Consider the following 22033-nt stretch of genomic DNA (forward strand, 5'->3'; position numbering starts at 1 on the left):
TTGTATTTTTGCTGTTAAAATTGTTGGGTGAATAGAGCACAGGTGTGGTCTGAGAAATGCAACCCTGCCATTACGATTACGTTCCATATTTTATTTTGTCAGAGCATTCAGAGCCATTACTGCAGTGTAGAGCCTGTTTTTATTATGGTCCTTGATTGTGATGTGTCTGTCTTCATATTGATGTGATTGTCTTGTGTTTTAATATGTCCTCACTGGTGATGCTTTATAACCTAATGAACAGACATACTATGGTTCCAAGAAAAGCAGCAACATTCCAGGGGCCACTCTGGACCACTTCCACATCCATATCTCAAGAGACTCTTTATTTCTCCCCCTCCTCCTCCCAAAATTTATGAGACAAGTGTGTATCCCAGGCCGCGGTGTGACACACTGCCCCTGCCGCTCTCTGCACACAATGGGGCCTCTTTCTGGACTTTAAGGGGGCCTCCGGTACCGTGGCCCAGCTGTTCTGTTACCGTTTTATCAGCTCCTAATTTTTGTGCTGAAAGCCACGCACCTCTGCGCAGATGCACGGTGTGTTCATGCAGAACAGAGCGAAAGGCCAGGGCCAAGGAATGCCCTCCTGCTGTGGGCTCAGGGAATAAAAGCCCCGCGACCGCCAGCTCGGCCTCTCCTCTCCGCTCCGCTCCTCTCCTCCCGCACACTGTATGGCTTTGTGTGCCGCCGCTGCCTCCGCCGCGCTGTAACGCAAAGCCCTAATGGCCGCCCGCTACAGGTGCACAGGGACCCGGGGGGAGGGGGAAGAGGTGTCCAGCCCCAAACCCAAGCACCCCTTTACTGGCTGGAGGGAAAGACTATGCGACAGACATGTACATGTGCTCGTCCTTCAACAGAAGTTATAAGCAGACGTTAATGATAAGCAAGAGCAGAAGGATCTGTGGAGAGCAGTAGTACGTACTAGACTATACCTGAAAGGGACAAGTCAGTCAACTTCCTGTGCCTTTAGATGAGAAAAAAAACATAGTTTTTTTTTTAATCCAGGACAGACTTTTCCAACCATTCAATGGTTGATTGTCCAGCCATGAGGGGAAAATCCCAGAGTAGTTAAAAAGATAGTGAAATGAATGGCACTGTTGCCCCACAGAGGAGACGTGTTTGATCTTTGGGAAAAGTCTTTATTCCCTTCATTAGCGGACGTCGTTATAGATGAGTTATAGTGGTTTAGTCGTGCCTAAAGTATGGAGGACAGCTTGGGAAGATCAAATATGCTGCCTTTCAATATTCCACATGTCTGGCACATGCCATTTTGGTAGTTTTCCATAAGGATGCCATGGAGATAACTACATTTGATCTGCCACAGTTTCATCATGTAAACTTGTGGCACGTCGTTCTGTTCCTGGCTACATAATTCATTTTATGACTGACTTAGATATTAAGTTGTATTTGAAATGGAATTAAGATTTTTTTTTTGTATATTCCTTCAAACTGCAGTTTTGAGAATGTTCTATATACAGTAGTAGAATTATAGTTTTTTGATGCTTGCCATATTTTGGTAGCATATGGCTTTGCACTGCAGAAACCAAGTGACACTGCAGACTATTCAAACACATGTTTCTACTCATGCTTTGCTGTAAATGTGAATAGGAGGACAATAGAGAAGTAATGGCCTTTTCTTTTAACATATGGTAGCACAAATACCCTGACTAAACACCCTTTTGATGGGCATGGTCTTGTGGTTTAATATAAAAACCAGTCGGTCTACCTTGTGGCACAAAACAATGTTTGTTGGAGGAAGTGCCCAGAAATACAAGGCTGGCGAGTGTAATGGTATATGTTGGTACTTGCCCAGAACACCCTTTCACTAAAACAAGCCTGTTCATCAAGGATACTGTACACTGCTCCACAACAATGCCTCATGCATATGTTTTAAATCAAGGCCCTCCACGCACACACTCTCTCATCCTTCTTGCTTACCTTCTTTACATCGAGAGCACTCTCCTCGAAAACCTGATCACATGATTTCCTTTTGACAAAAAAGCCAGAGTATTGTTTGCTTTTCACTTGGATTTCCTACTGCCTCCCGCCCCCCCTTCAGTCTTTCGGCTGATGTCTGTCTAGTTTTTTTTTTTTTTTTTTTCATTCCTATACTGAGCAGTGCCCAATCTGATTCTTAATTATTTATTTACTTTACAAAAGAAACAACAACAAAAATGACACACAGATAAGGTTTTGTGTTTGTCTTTCCAATAGAAGCTGACAAACTATTGAGTGACATTATAATTTGATCGGTGTTAATAAAATCTGGACATGGCTCTCGAAGGCTGACGAGGCCAGTTGAGAACCACGCTCTCCTGGGACGGGAGCACAGCCCAGTCAGTGTGTGCCAAAGAGCACTGGGCCTGGCTTGGGTGAGAGCTGCGCTGGATGGGTTTCAGCGAAGGCCCGAGATCTCCGCTGCCAGACAGACCACACTAGGAGCAATTATCCAGGACACTCACTCATGCAAGCAAAATAGTTCTAGCTGAACAGTGGAGGAGAACCGGCATGCCATACCAGATGGTCCACTCGCCGCCTGAGATGGGTGGTTTAGGTTTACGCAGAAAAAGAGAGTATTGATTTGCAGGAGGCATCGAAAAACAGGTCCAAATGAATGTTTTTGAGACCTTCCAAAAGGTCCAACATTACAGCACTAAAAAAGGCTGATCTCATTTACTGTTACTGTTTCTATGGTGATGCAGGGAAAGTATTGTGTTTCCTGGCAAGTTTGGAGAGAAAAAAAACTTTATCTAAGGGCATGCATGTATCTCTAAAAAGCTGAAAACGAAAGGACTGAAATGGCCTGTCTGGACAATAACCAGAGGGATGTTGAATGTAGAGCAGCATGTTTAAGATAAGCATGGTGCTGACTTTGCCAAACAAACCTGAAGTATGAAAAAAGAACAGGCCTGCGCTGCGGAGCACATATTCCCACACAGCCTTGACTATAACATGGCCAGTCAGCAAATGAATCGAGGGCAAACCAGTACATTAGGTTTGGTAAATAAAAAGGTAAACAGGCGAAAGCATTTCACTTTTTGAACTGTCCTGATGAGACAAGGAGTCTGTGGTAAAAGTAGTGCTTCACGGCTATAAATGAGCTGTAATATATGTTCTGTATTTACACATACTGATTTGTCAACATTATCATTTTTTATGTACAGACTAAATCATTGTACTTAAATAAGATGGATGCATAACAATGCATGGACATTTTCAAAACACTTAACAGGCCACACGTCTTGCTAAAAAAATATGTGAACCATTTTTTGAAAATGATTATAGATGTCTAAATAAAACTGTAGAAATTAAAACATAACTATTTGAGCTTTTTTGCCATCATTTTCTCACAACATTTCTTTCCCAGAAAATGGTAAGTGGAACATCATATTTCATAGCCAAGTCTGAGAAGTTGTTGAAATGGATTAAAGTGCACTGACTAAAACCACAGGCGCACTGTGAGCGACGAGAAAGAAATATGGTCGTAGAGTGGGTCCACAGAGCCACTAGCACAGGCTGACTGCGTACAAATCTCAGGGCTTCAGCCTTGTGTTATTAGAGTGAAATCTGGAGAAAAGGGGCTCGGGTTTCATTAGACATCAAGACGATCCCTGACTGTTTATTTTTCTTCTTTTTTTAATGACAAGATTTGTCAGTCACCCACCTATTCATTATCCTCAGGGGGATAATATCTTAGACAGATTACAACCACATCCTTGTCATGCTGGAGTAATAAGTCGAACGCTGTTGTGCATGGTAAGCACTTCGCTAAACAAAAGATAACATTGATGCCGCTACTAAAAGCACTCACACTCTCCCTGTGCTCCAGCTTACAATCTAGCCAGGCCAAAAGGGAGATGTAAACACCGTTCAGTCATTCAATCCTCCACATTAGATGGCTGCTTTTGACAAGGAGCCCCTGAATCCGCGGACAATGTGGCCACATAACCAGCCTCTCGCTGGGACACGGCACAGTCTCACCCGTGACACACTATCTCGCAGACTGTGTTTCAACCCAACAGTTGACCACTGTAGCGGAAAGCAGAGGAAGTGATCATTTTTGAGGCTATCACTACCCTGCCCATCATACAAATATAGAGCACTGAAAGAAAAACAACGGTTTGTGTAATTCAAAACGTCACTCAGTGAAGCTCAGTGATCAGCTGCAATCATGACCATCATGATTTTTCTCCTCCCTCCAATGTTTTAGTTTTTCGTGTTTTTTTTTTTCACTTCGCATGTAAATTGCTTTGGAAGTCTATCATTTTTTTTCTGTGCAATATTTGTTTTAATAAAAACCTCACTGTCTACAACCAGACAGGAAATCGCTTGAGTCATGTTCTGTGATGAGGTCTTCACCCCGAGCTGTCTAGAGTGCCCATCCGACTGCTGGGTTCCACAAATAGTTGACAGGTCCTCTGACAACTTCCTTCACTTCCACCAGGGTCTGAAAGGTCATGTGGTTCTCAAAGTCCCAGTATATAAAATAGAGACTGACTAATTAGTCTGCGGTATACAGTTCAATAAAGTATGTTTGTTTTGGAAGTGAATGTCAGATACTATACACCATTGACACAGAATGAACAGTCTGTACACAGATGTTTGGTCTCTTGGTGTCGTGATAATGAGTTTTAATTGTAAGGCAAATATGGAACCGCACACTTGAGAGATGTGATAACAATTATAGCCAGACAGACCTTTAGGGTCTTAGACAAATCCAGACACTTAGTTACTCGGGTTCCCAGATAGAGTACTCATTTGCAAAAGTCACATATCAAACAGACACAAACACAACATCCAAATATGTTTTTACAATAATGAATTATATTGTATGTATTACAAAAGCATTGAATTTATACTGCTCTGCATGAGATTTTTTGCCAATTGCAAAGAAGGAACAAACAAAAATCAGTTTATCAAGATGGCATCATGTAGACCCCTAGCATCCATTTTTGTTTGAGCTTTTAAAATTAATTCTGTGTGATTTATGTGAATGATTATTTTTCTTGTTGTACATTTCAGCATACTTTTGGTGAAACATGATACGCTATGATCAATCATTAATTACATGTCTTCATTTTAATGGTACAATGTTAAATAAAAATCATGTGTCCAAGTCAAAGCATTCTTCAAAGTGATTTAGAGATCACTTACATTGTTACGAGATTACACTGCTGTAACCTCAAGGCAAAACGTATTTCAAAGAGCTGATTGAAAGCAAATGTAATGTTGTTTAGATAGAAGAGATAGAACAACATGTTGATTCTGACTATCATTTTAATAATCACCATAACTCTTTGTAGAGCAACTACTTTCCTTGTTCTTTGAAGGGCCTCTCTCAATCAAGATTAAGAGATCTTTTATGGCTTCATGTGTAATCCTACAATGGTAAATATTATTTTAAGCCAAAGATGAATAAAATAGTTTTCATCTTGATTGCTTAAATGTGCACACATATGGAACACATGTACAGTCAGATTAATTTAAAGTAATATCATGTATAATGTAGAACTTTGTGTGCACAAATGTTCTTTCCAGTTTGTTTAAAAAATAAATAAAATCTGGATGGTGAGGGAAAGTTTTACACTACAGCTCAGAACTGAGCAATTTCATCAAGTATGAAACCTAATCTTGAGCTGGGGAGAACTGGCGATGACAGATTCTATATCTAAGGTCCCATTGTTCGTCCGTTTTCTCTCAATAAAGCTTGCAAATTGCTCTGATCTGAGACACAAAGTGCGCTCTCACTCTTGAAGCGGTCTGAATAAGCGGCTCGATGGTATCTGAATTGGTGAGAAATGGTGGGGATAAGAATCGCTTCCTACATCAAAGGCCGAGACCTGACAGGGCAGCGCTGGGATGAGAGGGAGTCCTGACAGAGAGACAGATCATACACACTGATAAAAAGGGAGGGACACACCTCCAGGAGACCTCAAGGCCTATGTCTGTGTGGTTGTGTATCCCCAAATAACCACATGGGTTGGAGACTATCAAAATGCTGCATTGTAAAGAAATGTGCTCTTAAAATGATGACCTGTGTTAACTGTCTTGGTGTGTTATCTCTGATTGTCTATCTCCTAATAGTAATAACTATTTCACTATTACTTTAAGCATTTTCTGATTGCTTTAGAGAAAAAATATCCTTCAAATGAAAACTTCAAACAGAGGAACAAATTTAGAAGACAACACATTCACATGGTGGAAATTATTGGCCTTCCAGCTTACATTAAAATCCCAATGAAGAGCCTCAGTTGTCCACAGTCAGTCCAGCATGTTGGCTAGTCATGCGCAGTGCGTCCCAGGAGCGGAGCTACCGACGAACATCTGAGATGCTTTTTGTTTTTGTCCATCCTCTAATTAATGAGGTTGCCGGACACCGCCGACTTTCATTGAGTGGCTTTCTTCCCTTGACCGCATGTTTTGGTACTGTAGCCGAATATTAGCATCTACCCGAGTTTTGTTCTTCCCTCTCATCCTGTATATTTTGCAACAAGCAGGAGACCTCTTCATTCTCATAGGGGTCTGAAAAGGGTCTTTGTTTCCAACTCTGAACACCTGGAGGGAGTTATCTCAGAGAGACGCCCTCGCTCAATCGCTCGCCCTCCCCTTCCACACCAGCAATGGGCCGCCGGGCCGCTGTATACCCCCTCAGTAAGGGCCAGTCCCACAGACAGACACAAAGAGACAGTCCTAGCAATGGGAAACGGCCTTTCCCATTAGTGATCACATTGTCCTTAAGAGCCTGCAAGTGATCTCCCATTGAGACAATTCCTGCAGAGGCAGGATGACACGCTGCGTCAGCTGGTTGGGTACCACGGTGACCGTCCTGTTTACGCTGTGTGACTCAAAACTAAAACCAGACAAATGCAGGTTTCTCACTGACTCTCTCTCTCTCTATTGACTTCACTGGACCTTGTTGTTATTATGAAAAGTATCCATGATGTTATAGTCACTCACACCAGCTGCTCACTCACTCACTGTTTGTCTTAAAACATCTTGAAGATCTTTGGAGTGTGTGGAGTTTGTTGTTATTTGCTATTTTGGTGAAATAGAAAAAAACACAATAACACTGTAGCGTTAGAAATGCAACTGCAGACGTTACAATTAGCTTGGTAATGACCAAAGGAACCTTTCAGCCACAATGTGCTTGGGGAGGGGGAAGACTTGACCTTCATTAAAAGGTGTGAAAGTCCAATTACCCAGGGCATCCAAGCTTGGAGGATGAGGGCACCTGCCTCCACTTTCCCACAATATGGAGGTTAGGCTATAACTTTGAACACCACTATCTTTGATCTTTGCTTAAAAAAATGCAGATTAAGTGAAATTATAATGATATTATGTTATAGTTTTTTCTTGGTTGTTTATATATATATATATATATGAAGGGTATTTTGTACTATGCCCCTACTGAGCAGATGAACTACAATTTCCATAGAATGGAAATACCACCATCTTTCCTTTCCTTTTCCTTGTGTCTGTCCCATGCCGGAAACTGATTTCCCCATTAGTTTTTCCAGCTCCACCTTTCCACTTCTCCCTTTCCCTCTCCATTCCTTCTTGTCATTCCTTTCGCTCAATCACTCTGGGTCTCAGCCTCATTAGGAAGTGTTAGAAAGTTGCTGAAGTGAGAAATAGGCCTGCGAAAGCTCGTTGTCCTAATTAAACTTTGACAAGAAGAGTGACAAGAAGCAATGGAGAGGAAACAATGGCAACAGTGTTTGAGTATGAGCCCAAAGCTGGGAAAGGCTTTGTCCTCCCGAACAAAAGCATTTGTTTGCATGTGTTCAACTCCATTCAACTTCACCAGGCCCAGGTGCAAAAACCAACTTCACGATGAACATCACAACTCATCACACCTTTGCACGGCTGATGACTGGCCAGCAGTCGCCCCCAATCCCCCCTCCAGAACTAGATCAAAGCTACTTTGTTACAATGTAAATATTGTGCTGAAGAATTAATTCACACTCATTACTTCCATTGCCTGGCTGTAGGACACTGCCAATAATTTGGGGATACAGTAATCTTTTTGGGCTGAGTGAAGGGAGACAAGCTATTTTGGTGCTCCCAGCATAGTTATAGCAGTATCAGCTTGTTTTTCCATGTCTTTTTCATCTTTGTTTTAGTTATTAATCATCCATCACAGATGAACAACAGTAGGCTAGTATGCTTTTTGTACATTGTGATAGTTGTGTCTACATTTGTAGCAAGTGTTTTCATGAGAGAGTAAAGAATTAAAGATATTTTCGTGTGGAGCATCAAAAAACACCCTGATCCAAAACAAGGTTTTGGACATGTATTTGAAAAAAAAAACAACAAAAAAACAACAACAATTGACACAGTCTAGTCCACATGTTCCACATGTTAAAGTCATGGAGACTACATCTATGGCTCTGAATAAAATAGTAAAGTTCTCAGACCTGATGGGAGTCTCAGGCAAAATCACCACAGACTATTGAATTAACTTGAATTATTCGTTGCATGTTGTTCCATTATTCTCCGTTCGCCCACTGTGTAGGAGTATTTATTGAACTCACGTGTTAAATTGAGCTTATTAGAGACTCCAACGGTGAATGCCCATGAATATGTTTACAGGGGCGGGGTTGGGACTCGCTTGTCCAGAGAGGGAGGAACTCAAAACTTCTTATAAAGCCTGCTGGATGAAACAGTGTCCAGTCAACAACAGCTCCCTGTATACAACTATCTGTCTTCATCAATTGCAATATGGCACAGAACGGAACTATAGAAAATGGACTTTCTCAAGGGGACGTTTTCCCTTTTCCTCAGCCAATGAACGTGCTAGAGGTGAAACATACACAGGTAAGCTGTTTCATATTTAGCCTACTATTTTAACTTCGATGAAATAGGCTACCAGAGGAATAGTCGAACTCGATTTCCCAGACGCTGATGACGATATGTAAACTTTATTTCTGCATGGCATGAGCCATGCTCGTGGTCTGCCGTTTGTTTATATAGCCTATATTATTTATTTATCAAGACCAGACTTTAGGCTAATACATACTATTAAAAGTAGGCTAAATAATTCTCATCTTACCAAGTAGAGGTTAATATGTTGTTCATGCTTCTGTGAGCCTATTTTGGCCAGCACTTTTTAAAAGCTTTTTTTTTTTCTAAATGGCAACTTAAGAATTGATAGTTAGAACTGTTTTTGATCCAACAGATTTTTATCAACAATGAATGGCACAACTCAGTTAATGGAAAGAAAATTCAGACAGTTAACCCGGCAACAGGTGTGAAAATCTGCGACGTTGAGGAGGCAGATGAGGTAGGCTATGTGACACACACTTCTGAATTTATCAACAGGTGTATGTGGCCGAAGATTCTTGTTAGGCCGCCAGCAAGTGCCGTGCAGGCTTACTTCGTTTTGTCACTCGCTTGTTTCTCGTAAAATAAGCTCATGTAAGATTTAATGTTGCTAATGTATGTATATAACGTAATGTCAGGCGGATGTGGATAAGGCCGTGGAGGCTGCGAAAGCTGCTTGCCAGAGGGGATCACCATGGCGTACCTTGGATGTTTCCAGCCGGGGAAGACTTCTGCACAAATTGGCCGACTTGATGGAGAGAGACCGGGTCCTGCTCGCAGTGAGTTTCTTTCCCCTGTGTTCTGCGCCACAGAGAGTTAGTGACCATGGTTGTACCCATATAATGACTGTACTACAACATCCACCTTTAAAGAACATCCTATCATGACGAGTGCATTTCCCTGCAGTTTCACAGTATATCCTAGTATTGAGCTCTTGAAAATGCCCTTTCTGTTATCACTGACATATCATAGCATGTCATAATTTCATAGTCCTAAACTGCTATCAACTTCATAAAATGTTTTTAGAAATGACAGACGCACCCCTGCCTTACACACCCCTAACCCCTTCTTTCACACACACACACACACACACACACACACACACACATATACAAATGTTAATACCATTTTTTGACGAGAAGCAGTAAGACTGTCCAGTCCAATAAAAAACTGAACGATGAAGCCCGTGGTACAGCCAAGGGCACAGCAAAAATCTAAAACAGCATTGCTTCGCATGACATCATAAACACCCCCTCTGCCTCTCCTTGTACACTGGTGACTTTTTGGGTTCTAAATGCAGTATTACAATTTTTGTAATTAAACCCCTGCTTGTTTTAGTTTTCACTTCATTGAACTGCCAGATTGCATTAGGAAACACATTTGTGAATGAAATTTTACAGATGTGAGTGAAGTAATATTTTGGGATCGCATGTGACTGCTAATTGCAAACATGTTCTATAGTTTCTTTGCTGGCGCGTCATTAATTAGAATAAGTCCCAGCACTGTTTTGGGGAAATACAAAACAGATTGACTGTTCAAAAAGGTAAATGTGATCTCTTTGGTTATGTGAGCTGTTCACTAATTATCTCTTAATTTGTAGTGGTTTAAATGGGTTAATAGGGAAGGTCTGAAAATGTAGAGAAGAGGAGAAACATTATCAGGCAAAGTACTCTAACTTGTATGCCAATTGCACATGAGAAGACTAGTTCAGTCATTCATTCAGAGTCAACTTCCTCCAAATGTATAGCAGGCTACAGAGCCAAATCATTTGTTGTCTCTGGTTGTAGATGTTATCAGGGTTAGCAGGTGAATACGTTTTTTGGGAAAATTAAATGTATGTAAATGTGGCGACAGGCCCTTATTGTTATATTTGAAGTCTGCAATTGTGGTGCTTGTTTTCGGGGCATATAATAATAGGATGTTCATAGTGCATGATCTATTACAGTTGCGTTGGCCAATCTTTCAGTGCATGCCAACCCTGGCCCACAAAAGCCACAGTCCTGCCAGTGGTTATAGAAACGCACCCACTAATGCCTGGGTCCTGGTCCACATCTCTCCATTGTGCTCTGTTTGAGGGGGAAAGAAGAATTTATTTCTTATTATTATTATTTCATTTCTGGATCCACAAATTCCCGCAGCATATTAAACTGTTGGCATGTATGCTGCACATAAAACATTGTTTTGTAGCAACCGCTTCGTGCATTACATTACGAAGCATTTATCAAATATTCCCTTCAATGTGACTTGAGGGGTAATCCTGGATTTAATATTTGTGTCAGTCAAATCAACTTAGCATCTGTGATTTTAAATACTTTGTAACTTGCTATACATTTGTCGAGTGTCTTTTCGGGTGATTGATTCTCATTAAATGTCATTTTCTTTTCAGACCCTGGAAGCAATGGATACTGGTAAACCCTTCCTACATGCCTTTTTCATTGATCTCGATGGGAGCATCAAAACTCTGAGATACTACGCGGGCTGGTCAGATAAGATCCATGGCAAATCACTACCAGTGGGTAAGTGTCCATTCTCTCGTGAGTCTATTCAGTCGTGTATTGCTTTATTCTGTTCGTGGCGAGGCGAGGCGTCTGTGCTGTCAGTCATGCCAGCCGTGGCCACTTGCACAGCTTGCACCGCTGCGTCTCGCCGTCCACAATGCGGCCTGAAAGAGATGAGTTAATGGCCGCTGGCTCAAGTCAGGGGGTTGGTGAATTCTTTTGAGCCCTGGGTGGTATCTCGTCCCCTCTAATACCGCCCTCCTTCCACTGTGTCTCTACCACACCGCAGGGGATCAAATAGACAAAACAGGCTAGGCCCTTTCCTCCCGATTAGATTCAAATAAAGTGTTAAAAGACGAAAGGGCCCAGTGCACAAAGGAAAAGGAAGAGGCTCTGATCATAATCACTGAGGTGCATCAGCCAGTGCTGGGATGTTGCTCTGATAGGATTGGGCACCCAGGACGTGATTTGAGTGCAGCTCACTTAACCCCCACACCCCACCTCACCCTCCCCCCTCAAATGGCTTCCCTTCTTGGTCGGTGGCCTCCTCCTCGCCCCAAGACCCAGTCCAGACAAAAAAAAATCCCACCCACTCACATCCATTTTATGAAAATAATTTCCCTTAAATGTTCCCGGAGCCATTTTGCCCTGGTAACATGTAAATTTAACCTTTGATAACCAGTATTGAGGGATCACCCAGAAACAGGAGATAATGAGTGTCAGAGCTGGCCATTGTGCGAGGGAGACTCTCCGTCTGTAATCACAGGTGAACAGCCGCACGGAGAAACTCGAGAAGGTCAGAGAGGAGAGGACCGGGATTTAGCAGATTATCAGTACGGGTTTGACATATCCTGCTGCAGACGATACTACAAATGTCAGGTTATAAGGCAGGAAGTTGCTGTAGACTATAAGAACACATAATAGGGCTGAGGTGTTATTCAAACATAGATTTAAAGTATTGATAATATATCAGATCAGCACTGACAGGCGAAATGTTTTTTTTTTTTTTTTGGTTTTGTTTGTTTTTTTTGGTTTTTGTTTTTTTGTAATGGTTGACATATTGGCATTTGCCATGTTTGTGTGCAGAGTATTTGTTGCTGAAAAGAGGATTTAAAATGTGGCTGTTGTGTATTGATTTTGTTGATGTGGCATCATACTGTGCAAAAATATTGCTTTATTTGAATTGGCATTTAGAGGCGCAATTGAGTTTGTAAACTTTTATTATATGGTTCTTTAATTCCACTTACCATCTCTCCTCAACAGACGTACTTAAAAAAGAAAACAATTTTCCAAAAACGTTTTTATAGCCCTTGGTGTTTCCAAACACCTGCTGTTGCTGCCCTGTTGCCTGAAGTACGAGGCCTCCCAAATACTTCCCCTCTAGCGCCATAAAACACTGAACTCGGAGACAGAACACAGAAAAGATGTCGGCAATTCTGACATCTCATTTAGCCGCAATCCACAACAGGGCCAGATCTCAGGTTGCAATTTGTCTGCGTCTCTCTCTCTCTCTTTTTTTGACTTGGGCATTTGTGGACTCGGGATGTGGTTAATCATTCCAACTCGCTGTTTACAAAAGAGAAAGTACAGTGCAGTACAAAATAATAATGCGGCAGAGCTACCTTAAATTACCTCTGGCTGGATATCTGATTCCAACGTGGAGGAGAACTGGAGAAGGAGACTACTGACAGGGAACAAAGGTGTGCACCAGAGCCAAAGGTAGATCCGCAAAGAGTTTGAACCGCTGCCTACACCTTTCACACTTTATCCCTCTCCCATGACATTATATCTCTGGTAAAATATATACACTCTTCCTGGCCAAATCTTTGTGTGGGCTGCTGTGAGATGCGCTTTGGCGTTTTCTTTTCTTTTTTTTCGTGTTTGGTTTCGGTGCCCACATCCAAGAACCTCTCTCACCTGAAACAAAAAACTCTGGGGTATATCAAAGGCACATGTTTGAGAATGCATTTAAAAAACAGTGGTTAACATTTTGCTTTTTTGTGTTGTCTCTTGTGCTTCAAACAGATGAAAATTTTGTGTGTTTCACCAAACATGAACCTGTCGGCGTTTGCGGAGCAATTATTCCTGTAAGTATGAAAGAGGACCTGTTTTCTTCCACCCACTGTCAGCTGTTTTTTTTTTCACTCCTTCCAGCTGAGTGGCCGAGTCTGGGGATTGTATCTGCAGCGTAGTAATAGGGAAGAGGGAAGGGTGACGCAAGCATGGCATCTCAATTAAGCAAATCAGATAGGTCATGGCACATCCCGTCTGAAACGGTTCCTAATCAGACTCACTGTCGTGATCGCTCCTAATGCAAATGTTTTTAACGTTCCAGTCTGCGCTGCAGGCAGTCCCGTTTTCAACTGGACCTAGCGAGTGCAGTGCACAGGGCAAGCTGACTGACTCAGAGAACAACACATGGCATTGAGTCCAAATCGAGAGAGGAGGAGTGCCACCAAATCTCAGCAACACCAGCAACCCCCCCCCCCCCCCACACACACACACACACACACACCCTATTCCTACCACCCCCATCACGTCTACGCACCCTGTGGACCCTCGCCTCTCTTGTCCTCCCCCCCCTCTCTCCCTCCCTCCCTCCCTCTCTCCCTCCCTCCTTCCCTCCCTCTCATAAGAGACAGCCTGTTGTGCTGGCACACTCAGTTATGTTGTAACTGAGGCCCTTCTCTTTCCTCCGCTCCACTCATGGGCAGGAGGGCTCTCACTGCTCCCTGATCGCCGCACTTCACCCTTATTGTCCGACCCTCTGTGTAGGCCGCGATGCTATCAGGGCATGAACCGCCGCAGGGAGACACGCTGCGTGCACTTGGGGGAACTCCGGTCCAGGTGTTTCCTTACAGCGCCAGAGCCCAGGCCGGGGCCGGCGCTGAAACTGAATCCCGACAGGCGTCAGCTGAACGGGGGACACAATGCCGCTCCGACTCTGACACATCCTTACCTGTAGCGCACCCCCACTGCAGGCCACAGGCAGGCTGAGTGGCCCCCTTGAGTCAGTTTATATAGCTCTTTAGAACTGTGCATCAGATCCTACATCACAGTATTAACTTCACAGGAATCTTTGCTCATTAATAGAACACGCATCACACTAATTGTTTCCCCTGAAACTCAGTCTTAATCTCAGCTCTTGCTAATCGCAACAGCAACGGGTACAATTACAAGTGGTTTCTGTGAAGGCTATATGTTAGCAGCCCCAAGTAATCTGTGATTTTGATAATCACAGCAAATGCAATCAGGGTAATTAGATCGGGGCTTTGCGGGGTTTGGCTCCGCTCAATTCATATCGCATTACCCGTTTCTTGAAAGAGCATATTTTGTACAATTAGAGCAAAAGTGATCTTTCAAGTCTATCTGTGAAAGAATGCCATGTATCTTCTTATGTTGCTTTGGCAACAAAAAGAACAAAACTGTTGTTAGACATGGGAGATTATATCATAAAGTGTAACTCATACTCAGGCACTGAATGTAATTACTAAAAGCACTACTGGCACTCAAAGCCTATGACTCAGTATGAGAGAAAAACAGGAAGCTGTTCTCTGGAGTACAAGTCTCTTAAAAAAATTCCATAATTGCCATCACTGTATCCAAAATGCTGTAAAAGTTAACAATGCATTAAAAGTAAACATGTTGCCGTCGTGCTCATTTCTGCTGACGGGGCCTGCATGTTAGCCACACTTATATTCCCTAGGTGCACAGAGGTTTGGAAAACTATATATACACAGAAACTATGTATGTATATATATATATATATATATATATACACAACTAAAACTATATATAAGAATTCTCACACATCTCTTTTTTTTCTTTTTCTGTCTGTGCTCTCAGTGGAATTTCCCCCTGTTGATGTTCACGTGGAAGATTGCACCTGCACTGTGTTGTGGCAACACGGTGGTCATCAAGCCAGCCGAGCAGACCCCTCTCACAGCTCTACACATGGGGGCACTGGTCAAGGAGGTGAGGTGAAGCCCCAGGACTCGCCAGCAAGGGGGACAGTGGGGTGGAGTGGGGGAGGGGGGAGGGTGGGGGCCAACACACACATGCAGTCAGAGCAGAGATAATTCCCAGATACTGAGGGTCCTCCCATAGCCAGCCATTCTTTTGCAGTGAGAAGAGGATAAACATATTGTCCAATATAAAAGCATGAGCAAAAAAAAAAAAATTGGCATTGAGCTAAAGCAGCCAGGAAAGCAGCCCAGAGCCCGTGGGACATTTTCTTTGACCTATTTAGATTCACTTGTAGCCCATTAGTCAATTTAGTTCTGGACTCTTTTGGGCGCATGGAAAAAGTCCCGGTCTTAAGTGATTAGGCCGTTTTTCTTTTATCATTGGTAATGATTGTTAGCGCGGCCCCCTCTCCCCTCCTAATGACTCACATTTTTGTGGCTTTGCCACGCAGGCCGGCTTTCCCCCCGGAGTCGTGAACATCCTACCCGGGTTTGGCCCCACGGTTGGCGCCGCCATCGCCAGCCACATGAGCATCGACAAAGTGGCGTTCACCGGCTCCACAGAAGTAAGCTCTTTCATCTGGATGTGTGCTGTATGGCAGTTACTGCTAGAGCCCAGTGTATGAGGTTGGATACGCACTGAAATGTTTTCGTACTTAAAGTGCACATTTATACAGGGGGAGGTTAGTTGTGTGTTTTTTGTCATTGTCATCGTTGACATACTAAGAGATGTCTTTACTGACTAGATTGTCCTTGCTGCTTTTTCTCTCCAGGTGGGCCAGTTGATCAAAGAAGCCGCTGCAAAGAGCAATCTGAAAAGAGTGACTCTGGAACTGGGAGGGAAAAATCCCTGCATTGTCTTTGCTGATTCAGACTGTGAGTGATGTGGTTAGTCATACTACATCTGTGTGTTGACGTCTGAAAAGGTTGAAATGCTATCGCATTGTCACACCCACAGCAAGCAGTTTGGTGACAACATTCATATTAATGCTGTTACTCATGATGAATATAATCGGTGTCTAACAAGGGCTGTGTGTCGTTGGTGGATTGTTTTTTTCAGTAGGCTGACAGGCTATTGATGATTTATGATTAGCAGGATGCCTGTATAAAGTTATGACAGTACAATAGTAAAAGCCTAAGATCCCACAAAAAAGGCATGTGGACACTAACCAAGCAAAAAGAAAAGAAAAATAGACAAGCCCAAAGCACAGTGATTCCGTATAGCCTTTTCTTTCTACATCAAAGGGATGTATGAATAAATGCTTGTGTTATGCATTTAAATGCTCCGTGTTTATTTGAAAGGTAGAAAGTCAGTACAGCCTTCCTCACAGAAGTAGACTTTTGCCTGTAGTCCACACCTAGCCTGCACTTCTCATCCTTCCCTGCTCTACCTGCTTCTTCTTCTACCACTTTCAATGTCGACTACACTGTGACTAGTACTTAACCCGTAAAGGTGTGGGTTTTTGAACATTCTAACATAAGATTCCGTTCCGCAACAATTCAAGGTTGAATTTAATGAACCCAGATATTCTTTACAACGTTCATTTTCCAACATTCCTTTCACACCGGTGTGACAGTACACCTTTAAGGGTTATTTTTTACAGTCTATGGTTAAAACCTCTGCATCCTCTCATCCTCTGATATTGACTGATGTAGTATTATTAATTGCTACTGTACCTATAATCTCCTCTGCATTGTAGCTTGAATGTTATTGCTCATTTGGATAAAAGCGTGTGCTAAACGACTAAATGTAAATGTAAAATGTGTTTGCAGTGCAGTTGGCAGTGGAGGAGGCCCAGAAGGGAGCCTTCTTTAATCAGGGTCAGGCCTGCACGGCTGCCTCGCGTGTCTTCGTGGAGGACAAGGTGTACGACGAGTTTGTGCGTCTCAGCGTGGAGGCGGCAAAGAGGATAGTGTCCGGAGACCCCATGGACCCGCTCACGACACATGGGCCACAGGTGAGGGGGACTATCACTCGCCACCTCATCACGAAGGGGCCGTTCATTCAGGCCTTTGGCAGATTACGGCGCGGTTAATTCATAGTGTTTTAACACAGCCCTCAAAAAACCTGAAGACCCTGTTTTATAAGGAGCAGACAGTAGAGTCAGAAGAAGAACTACAGCTGCATAGATGGCTAAGTGAGCTTTGAATGTTATAATAGGCTGTTCATAATGCCAATATTTACCATAGCTCCAAATGCATTGGTTGCTTCCTTTCCTGATAGTGATGGCTAACTGACTGCGTAAATTGGTTGTCAATTCCAACAATTCCCTTTGAATCTCTCTCTTTCCCTCCCTCCCTCTGTCTCTTCCTCTCTCTCTCCCTCTATCTCTCCCTTTCTTGCTTATAATCTTGTTATTCTAGATTGACCAGAAGCAGTTTGATAAGATCATGGAGCTGATTGAGAGTGGGAAGCGGGAGGGCGCTACGGTGGAATGTGGAGGCCAGGCGACCGAGGGCAAAGGCCTCTACATCCAGCCCACCATCTTTTCCGGGGTCAAAGATCACATGCGCATCGCCAAAGAAGAGGTACTGCAGTGGGCAGCTCTGTTACTTTCCATATATTTTGGTCATGCAGTTAAGTACTGTTTGCTGGATGAAACTAATTGCTGTTGTCATTGTGTGTACAATACTGCCACCTTCTGGAGGGCAGCAGAATTACATTTGTTTTCAATTGCCATTATGTTGTTGAAATGAAACAATGGAGATTTGAGTTTTATGAGTAGAAACAGTGTTTTTCAGTGTTTTTTGGAGCTGATGTCAAACCTAAAATAGCCCAGCTTTTATTATTAAGAGAAGGTCTTTCACTAGGCTGTCAGAGCTCTCTGAATTTAGCGGCCAAAAAGCCACAGTGTCACACTTCATCAATCTAAGATTTCATCAACCATCTGCTTTCTAACATTGGTGTCACTAGCACATTGTCACAATTTATGAGATGAGACAACTTAAACAAAATAGTGCATAATTGGTCCCGGCCATTTTTGAGAGATGATGGGAAGACCAAAACAAGAGCATTACGACATGTGTGTTTCTATTTGTGCATGCTGTTGGTATCCTAACTGTGTTTGGTTGGGCTCAACTCTTTGCAGATTTTTGGCCCTGTCCTGTGTATCATGAGGTTTAAGAGCCAGGAGGAAGTGATCACGAGGGCCAACAACACGCATTACGGTCTGGCAGCGGCCGTGTTCACACGTAGTGTGGACCGGGCACTCAGCGTCTCATCTGCCCTGCAGGCTGGAACTGTCTGGTTAGTGACCTTACTAATTATTTTTTAATTTAATTTATTTGGGCTTTTTGCCTTTATATTGGTAGGGAAGTGGAGAGAGATAAGAAGCGAGTGGGAAAGAGAGAGATGGGGTGGGATCAGGACTTGACCGCAGGCGGGAATCGAACCTGGGTCCCCGTGGGCACTGAAACCCAATTGTGGTACAGTGCTGCTGCGTGTGCTACAGTTCCCCTTACTAATCCTCTTACAGACTATACAAATAACCAGGGAGTGCTCCGCCAGGTGTAGGACTCCCAGCTCCAAACAGATCCTTCGAGGTGCATGATCTGATAGACGGCTTGGCTGTATGTTGGATTTAGCTTTCGCTTTGAATCACCAATAGGATGAAACCAGTGAGATGAACATTTCTGGTAGATGTGCAAATGGTATAGATTTGAATAGTAATAGCAATAATAGATAATAGTATTGTGGGAAAGAATCAGGGAACAAAACCTGCTCTCAGTCCCAAACATAAAATTGATAGGAAAGCAAATAATATGGTTCCTCATTTCACCACATAATAGTAAGGCTCATAAAGAAACTGTCAGGGTCAGACTATGGAAAAACTACAATTGCATTTTTGATACACATGGAAACATCTCATTGACCATCCACTCTGTAACGAAATACATTAGAGAGCCCTCAAGTGGGCACTATATTAATACTTGTTTACTTCCCCATGGGTTTGTTTAAACAATAAAGGTTTACTCCCCCATAGATTTGTGTTCACATTGTGTACATTTTGCTCATAGTTTTGTAATCCACCCCTGCGGTTTAACAGTTTTACATAGTATGTTTAACATACTTATGGCTTTGTAAATCCACTCTGTGGGTTCTATGAGTAATCCATTTCCACAAGTAAACAATCCATGCATTTGACTTGGTATGGGTTGTTAAAATGATAGAGTAGATTTACAGTTCTATGGGTGTGGTTTGTTAACTGATACAATGGATTATAAATCTGTGAGCACAGATTTTCCTTATGCAAAAATAAAACATCAACCCAGTGACCTCAGAGTGGTGTGGTCTAGAAGTGTGCTTCACATGCCTTATATGTAGATGTCAAGTCAGGAATGAGTAGGCCTATCTTAACTTCGGTAACACTTTACTTTACAGTATTTACATAAGAGTGACATGACACTGTCGTGAACACATGACACTGTCATGACACATGAAACCTAACCCTAATCCTAACCTCTTACCCTAATCCTAACCCTAACTCTAACCCTAAACCTAACTCTAATCCTAACCTTAACTTGTTATAAAAAACAAAACAAATGTCACTTAATAACAGAAGCGTTATGTCATAAACGTTTATGACATGTTTATGACACGTTCATGACAGTGTCATGTCACTCTTATGTAAGTAAGGGATAACGGCTGCCGAGGTGTCCTGTTATACGGAATTAATGGATGAGGGCGAGTGGCAAAAAACTCCCCGACGCGCAGCGGAGGCCTCCGCCCGAGTCCATTAATTCCGTATAACTGGACACGCATCGAAGGCTGTTATCCCGCTTATCACCCGGTTGCCACTGTAAAGCAAAGGAAACATGCGGTTTCGTTTAAAAAGAAGCTCAAGTTCAGCTTGTTGTACAACTTCCGATAGCATGGACAGTTAGCTTGTTTGCAGTTGATTCCATTGTTGCGAAGCCTGCAACCGTAGTCCTACTATGGTTGTTATAGTTACCATACATAAGCATTGATATGGAACGGTGTCCTGTTATTCAGAATTAAAGGCCACCCCGCCAGCCAATCAGAAAAGAGTATTTCTTCTCTCCGGGTGATAAATACTGTTAAGTAAAGTGTTACCGAAGTTAAGATAGGCCTACTCATTCCTGACTTGACATCTACATATGAGGCATGTGAAGCACACTTCTAGACCACACCACTCTGAGGTCACTGGGTTGCACATGTTGACACTGTCAAGTAAAGTGTAATCGTTTATTTTTATTTTTGCCCATTGCACTTTTTCCTTGTCTAGCCCGATAAATAATATGTTTCAACACAAAAATAAGTTAATGCAAGACATCTGTCTGTGACTGTGTTAATGTGTTTGTAATGGTGTCCCATCCTCCTCCCAAGGGTGAACTGCTACAATGCTCTTCATGCCCAGGCTCCGTTCGGAGGCTACAAAATGTCTGGAAATGGACGAGAGCTGTGAGTAGAATTACAGTTAGATCTAATCAAAAATGTATAACATGCTTGCTTTGCACTTTGATATTTTCTGTTTATCCCCGAAGAAGTAACAATTTAATTTGACCCAGATTGTGTTTTGGGATGAATGGGGGGAACTATAAAACCGTCCCAACAGTTAAAGTGTGTGTTTGGCCTTGCAGTGGTGAGTATGCTCTCGCTGAGTACTCTGAAGTGAAAGCAGTCACCATCAAACTCATGGAGAAGCTGTGAGAAAGCGAAGGTCCAGACTGCATTTCCCTCAACCCCAGCAAGAAAACCAGCACTTCCTCTGACAACCACCATCAACTAGCTCCGAGAGTGTGGCTTGGTCCGAACGTTTAAGGCACACCGTGTCCGGAGCCCATGGTTCTGCACCACGACTATGGAGCCTTTCCTCATAAGCAACGCTTTCTTTACCTCTGCAAGCTACATGTCTGTCATCTTTTATCTTTGTAGATGTTATGTACAAATGTAAATGTATTTTTTGCTTTATCTTTTAAAAAACATTGGATCTTAAATGGCAGTCTTTTTTTCTAGAGTGTTAAACTATCTCCCCTGCAGTGAATGGACTGTGGACAGTATGTCTCAAAGGAAAAGAAAATATGTGTATGTCTAATATTGTTTGATTGAGCCACATTGCATGATACTATGTTGTATCAAATGTATAACATAATTAGAGGTCTCCCAGGCGATTGTTTTATTCTATACTGCCAAGTAGCCTAAGATGCATTTTGGACATTTACATCCTATGTACAGTTTTTACTTTGAGTTGGAAACCAGTTTCAATAATTCTCTTTGAATTGTCTTCGTACCACAGTTATAAATAGTGTGGTGATATCTGTTAAAGCTTTAATTCAGGCAGGAAATTGATCAGGTTTATGGAAAATAATTAATTAGTACTGATACGTCAAATATAATGTGAAACTTCATGAAATGTCATGATGTCATCAGTGTATTTTAATAGCTTGACAATTTGCTGTACACTCAGCAAACCTTGTTGGAACCAAGTGAAAGTACTTTTGCTCTTTGCAGAATGTTTGTTAAATTGTTTTTTTTTACCTGCAGAGAATGTAATGTAACTATTACAACCCAAATGGAAAACTTTTTCACAATTCATTGATTAGTCATTAACGTTTTTTGTAAAACTTTTAAAATCTAACTGCTCAAATAATAATAAAAACATTCTTGGTATGAACTCAATGGTGAGGTAATTTATTGTGCAAATCATAAAAAAGGACATTCATTGCTTAATAGCCTAATGTCCAACATACATGTCAATCTAAGATTAGCGTAGAATTAAGTGCTATAGC

General features: G+C 42.3%; 1 protein-coding gene across 1 annotated transcript; it reads left to right on the forward strand.

Annotated features, from left to right (window-relative positions):
* The first annotated feature begins 8679 nt into the window (after nucleotides 1-8679).
* Nucleotides 8680-21899, forward strand: aldh1a3 (aldehyde dehydrogenase 1 family, member A3). Its single transcript, XM_042062367.1, has 13 exons — nucleotides 8680-8814; nucleotides 9176-9280; nucleotides 9459-9599; nucleotides 11207-11336; nucleotides 13344-13405; nucleotides 15165-15293; nucleotides 15736-15849; nucleotides 16057-16159; nucleotides 17057-17241; nucleotides 17648-17812; nucleotides 18373-18530; nucleotides 20631-20705; nucleotides 20885-21899. Exons 1-13 carry the CDS (start codon nucleotides 8719-8721, stop codon nucleotides 20952-20954), a joined length of 1533 nt encoding a protein of 510 aa, XP_041918301.1. The 5' UTR covers nucleotides 8680-8718; the 3' UTR covers nucleotides 20955-21899.
* Nucleotides 21900-22033: the final 134 nt, after the last annotated feature.

This window comes from Alosa sapidissima, chromosome 14 (assembly GCF_018492685.1).
Source record: "Alosa sapidissima isolate fAloSap1 chromosome 14, fAloSap1.pri, whole genome shotgun sequence".
NCBI classification, from domain to species: domain Eukaryota; kingdom Metazoa; phylum Chordata; class Actinopteri; order Clupeiformes; family Clupeidae; genus Alosa; species Alosa sapidissima.

What these genes read in the sequence shown, in the direction of transcription:
- aldh1a3 (XM_042062367.1), top strand. Translation starts at nt 8,719, where the DNA reads ATGGCACAGAACGGAACTATAGAAAATGGACTTTCTCAAGGGGACGTT. An exon ending in TAGAGGTGAAACATACACAG is followed by an intron (nt 8,815 to 9,175) that starts GTAAGCTGTTTC and finishes TTGATCCAACAG; the next exon opens with ATTTTTATCAACAATGAATG. An exon ending in TCACGACACATGGGCCACAG is followed by an intron (nt 17,242 to 17,647) that starts GTGAGGGGGACT and finishes TTGTTATTCTAG; the next exon opens with ATTGACCAGAAGCAGTTTGA.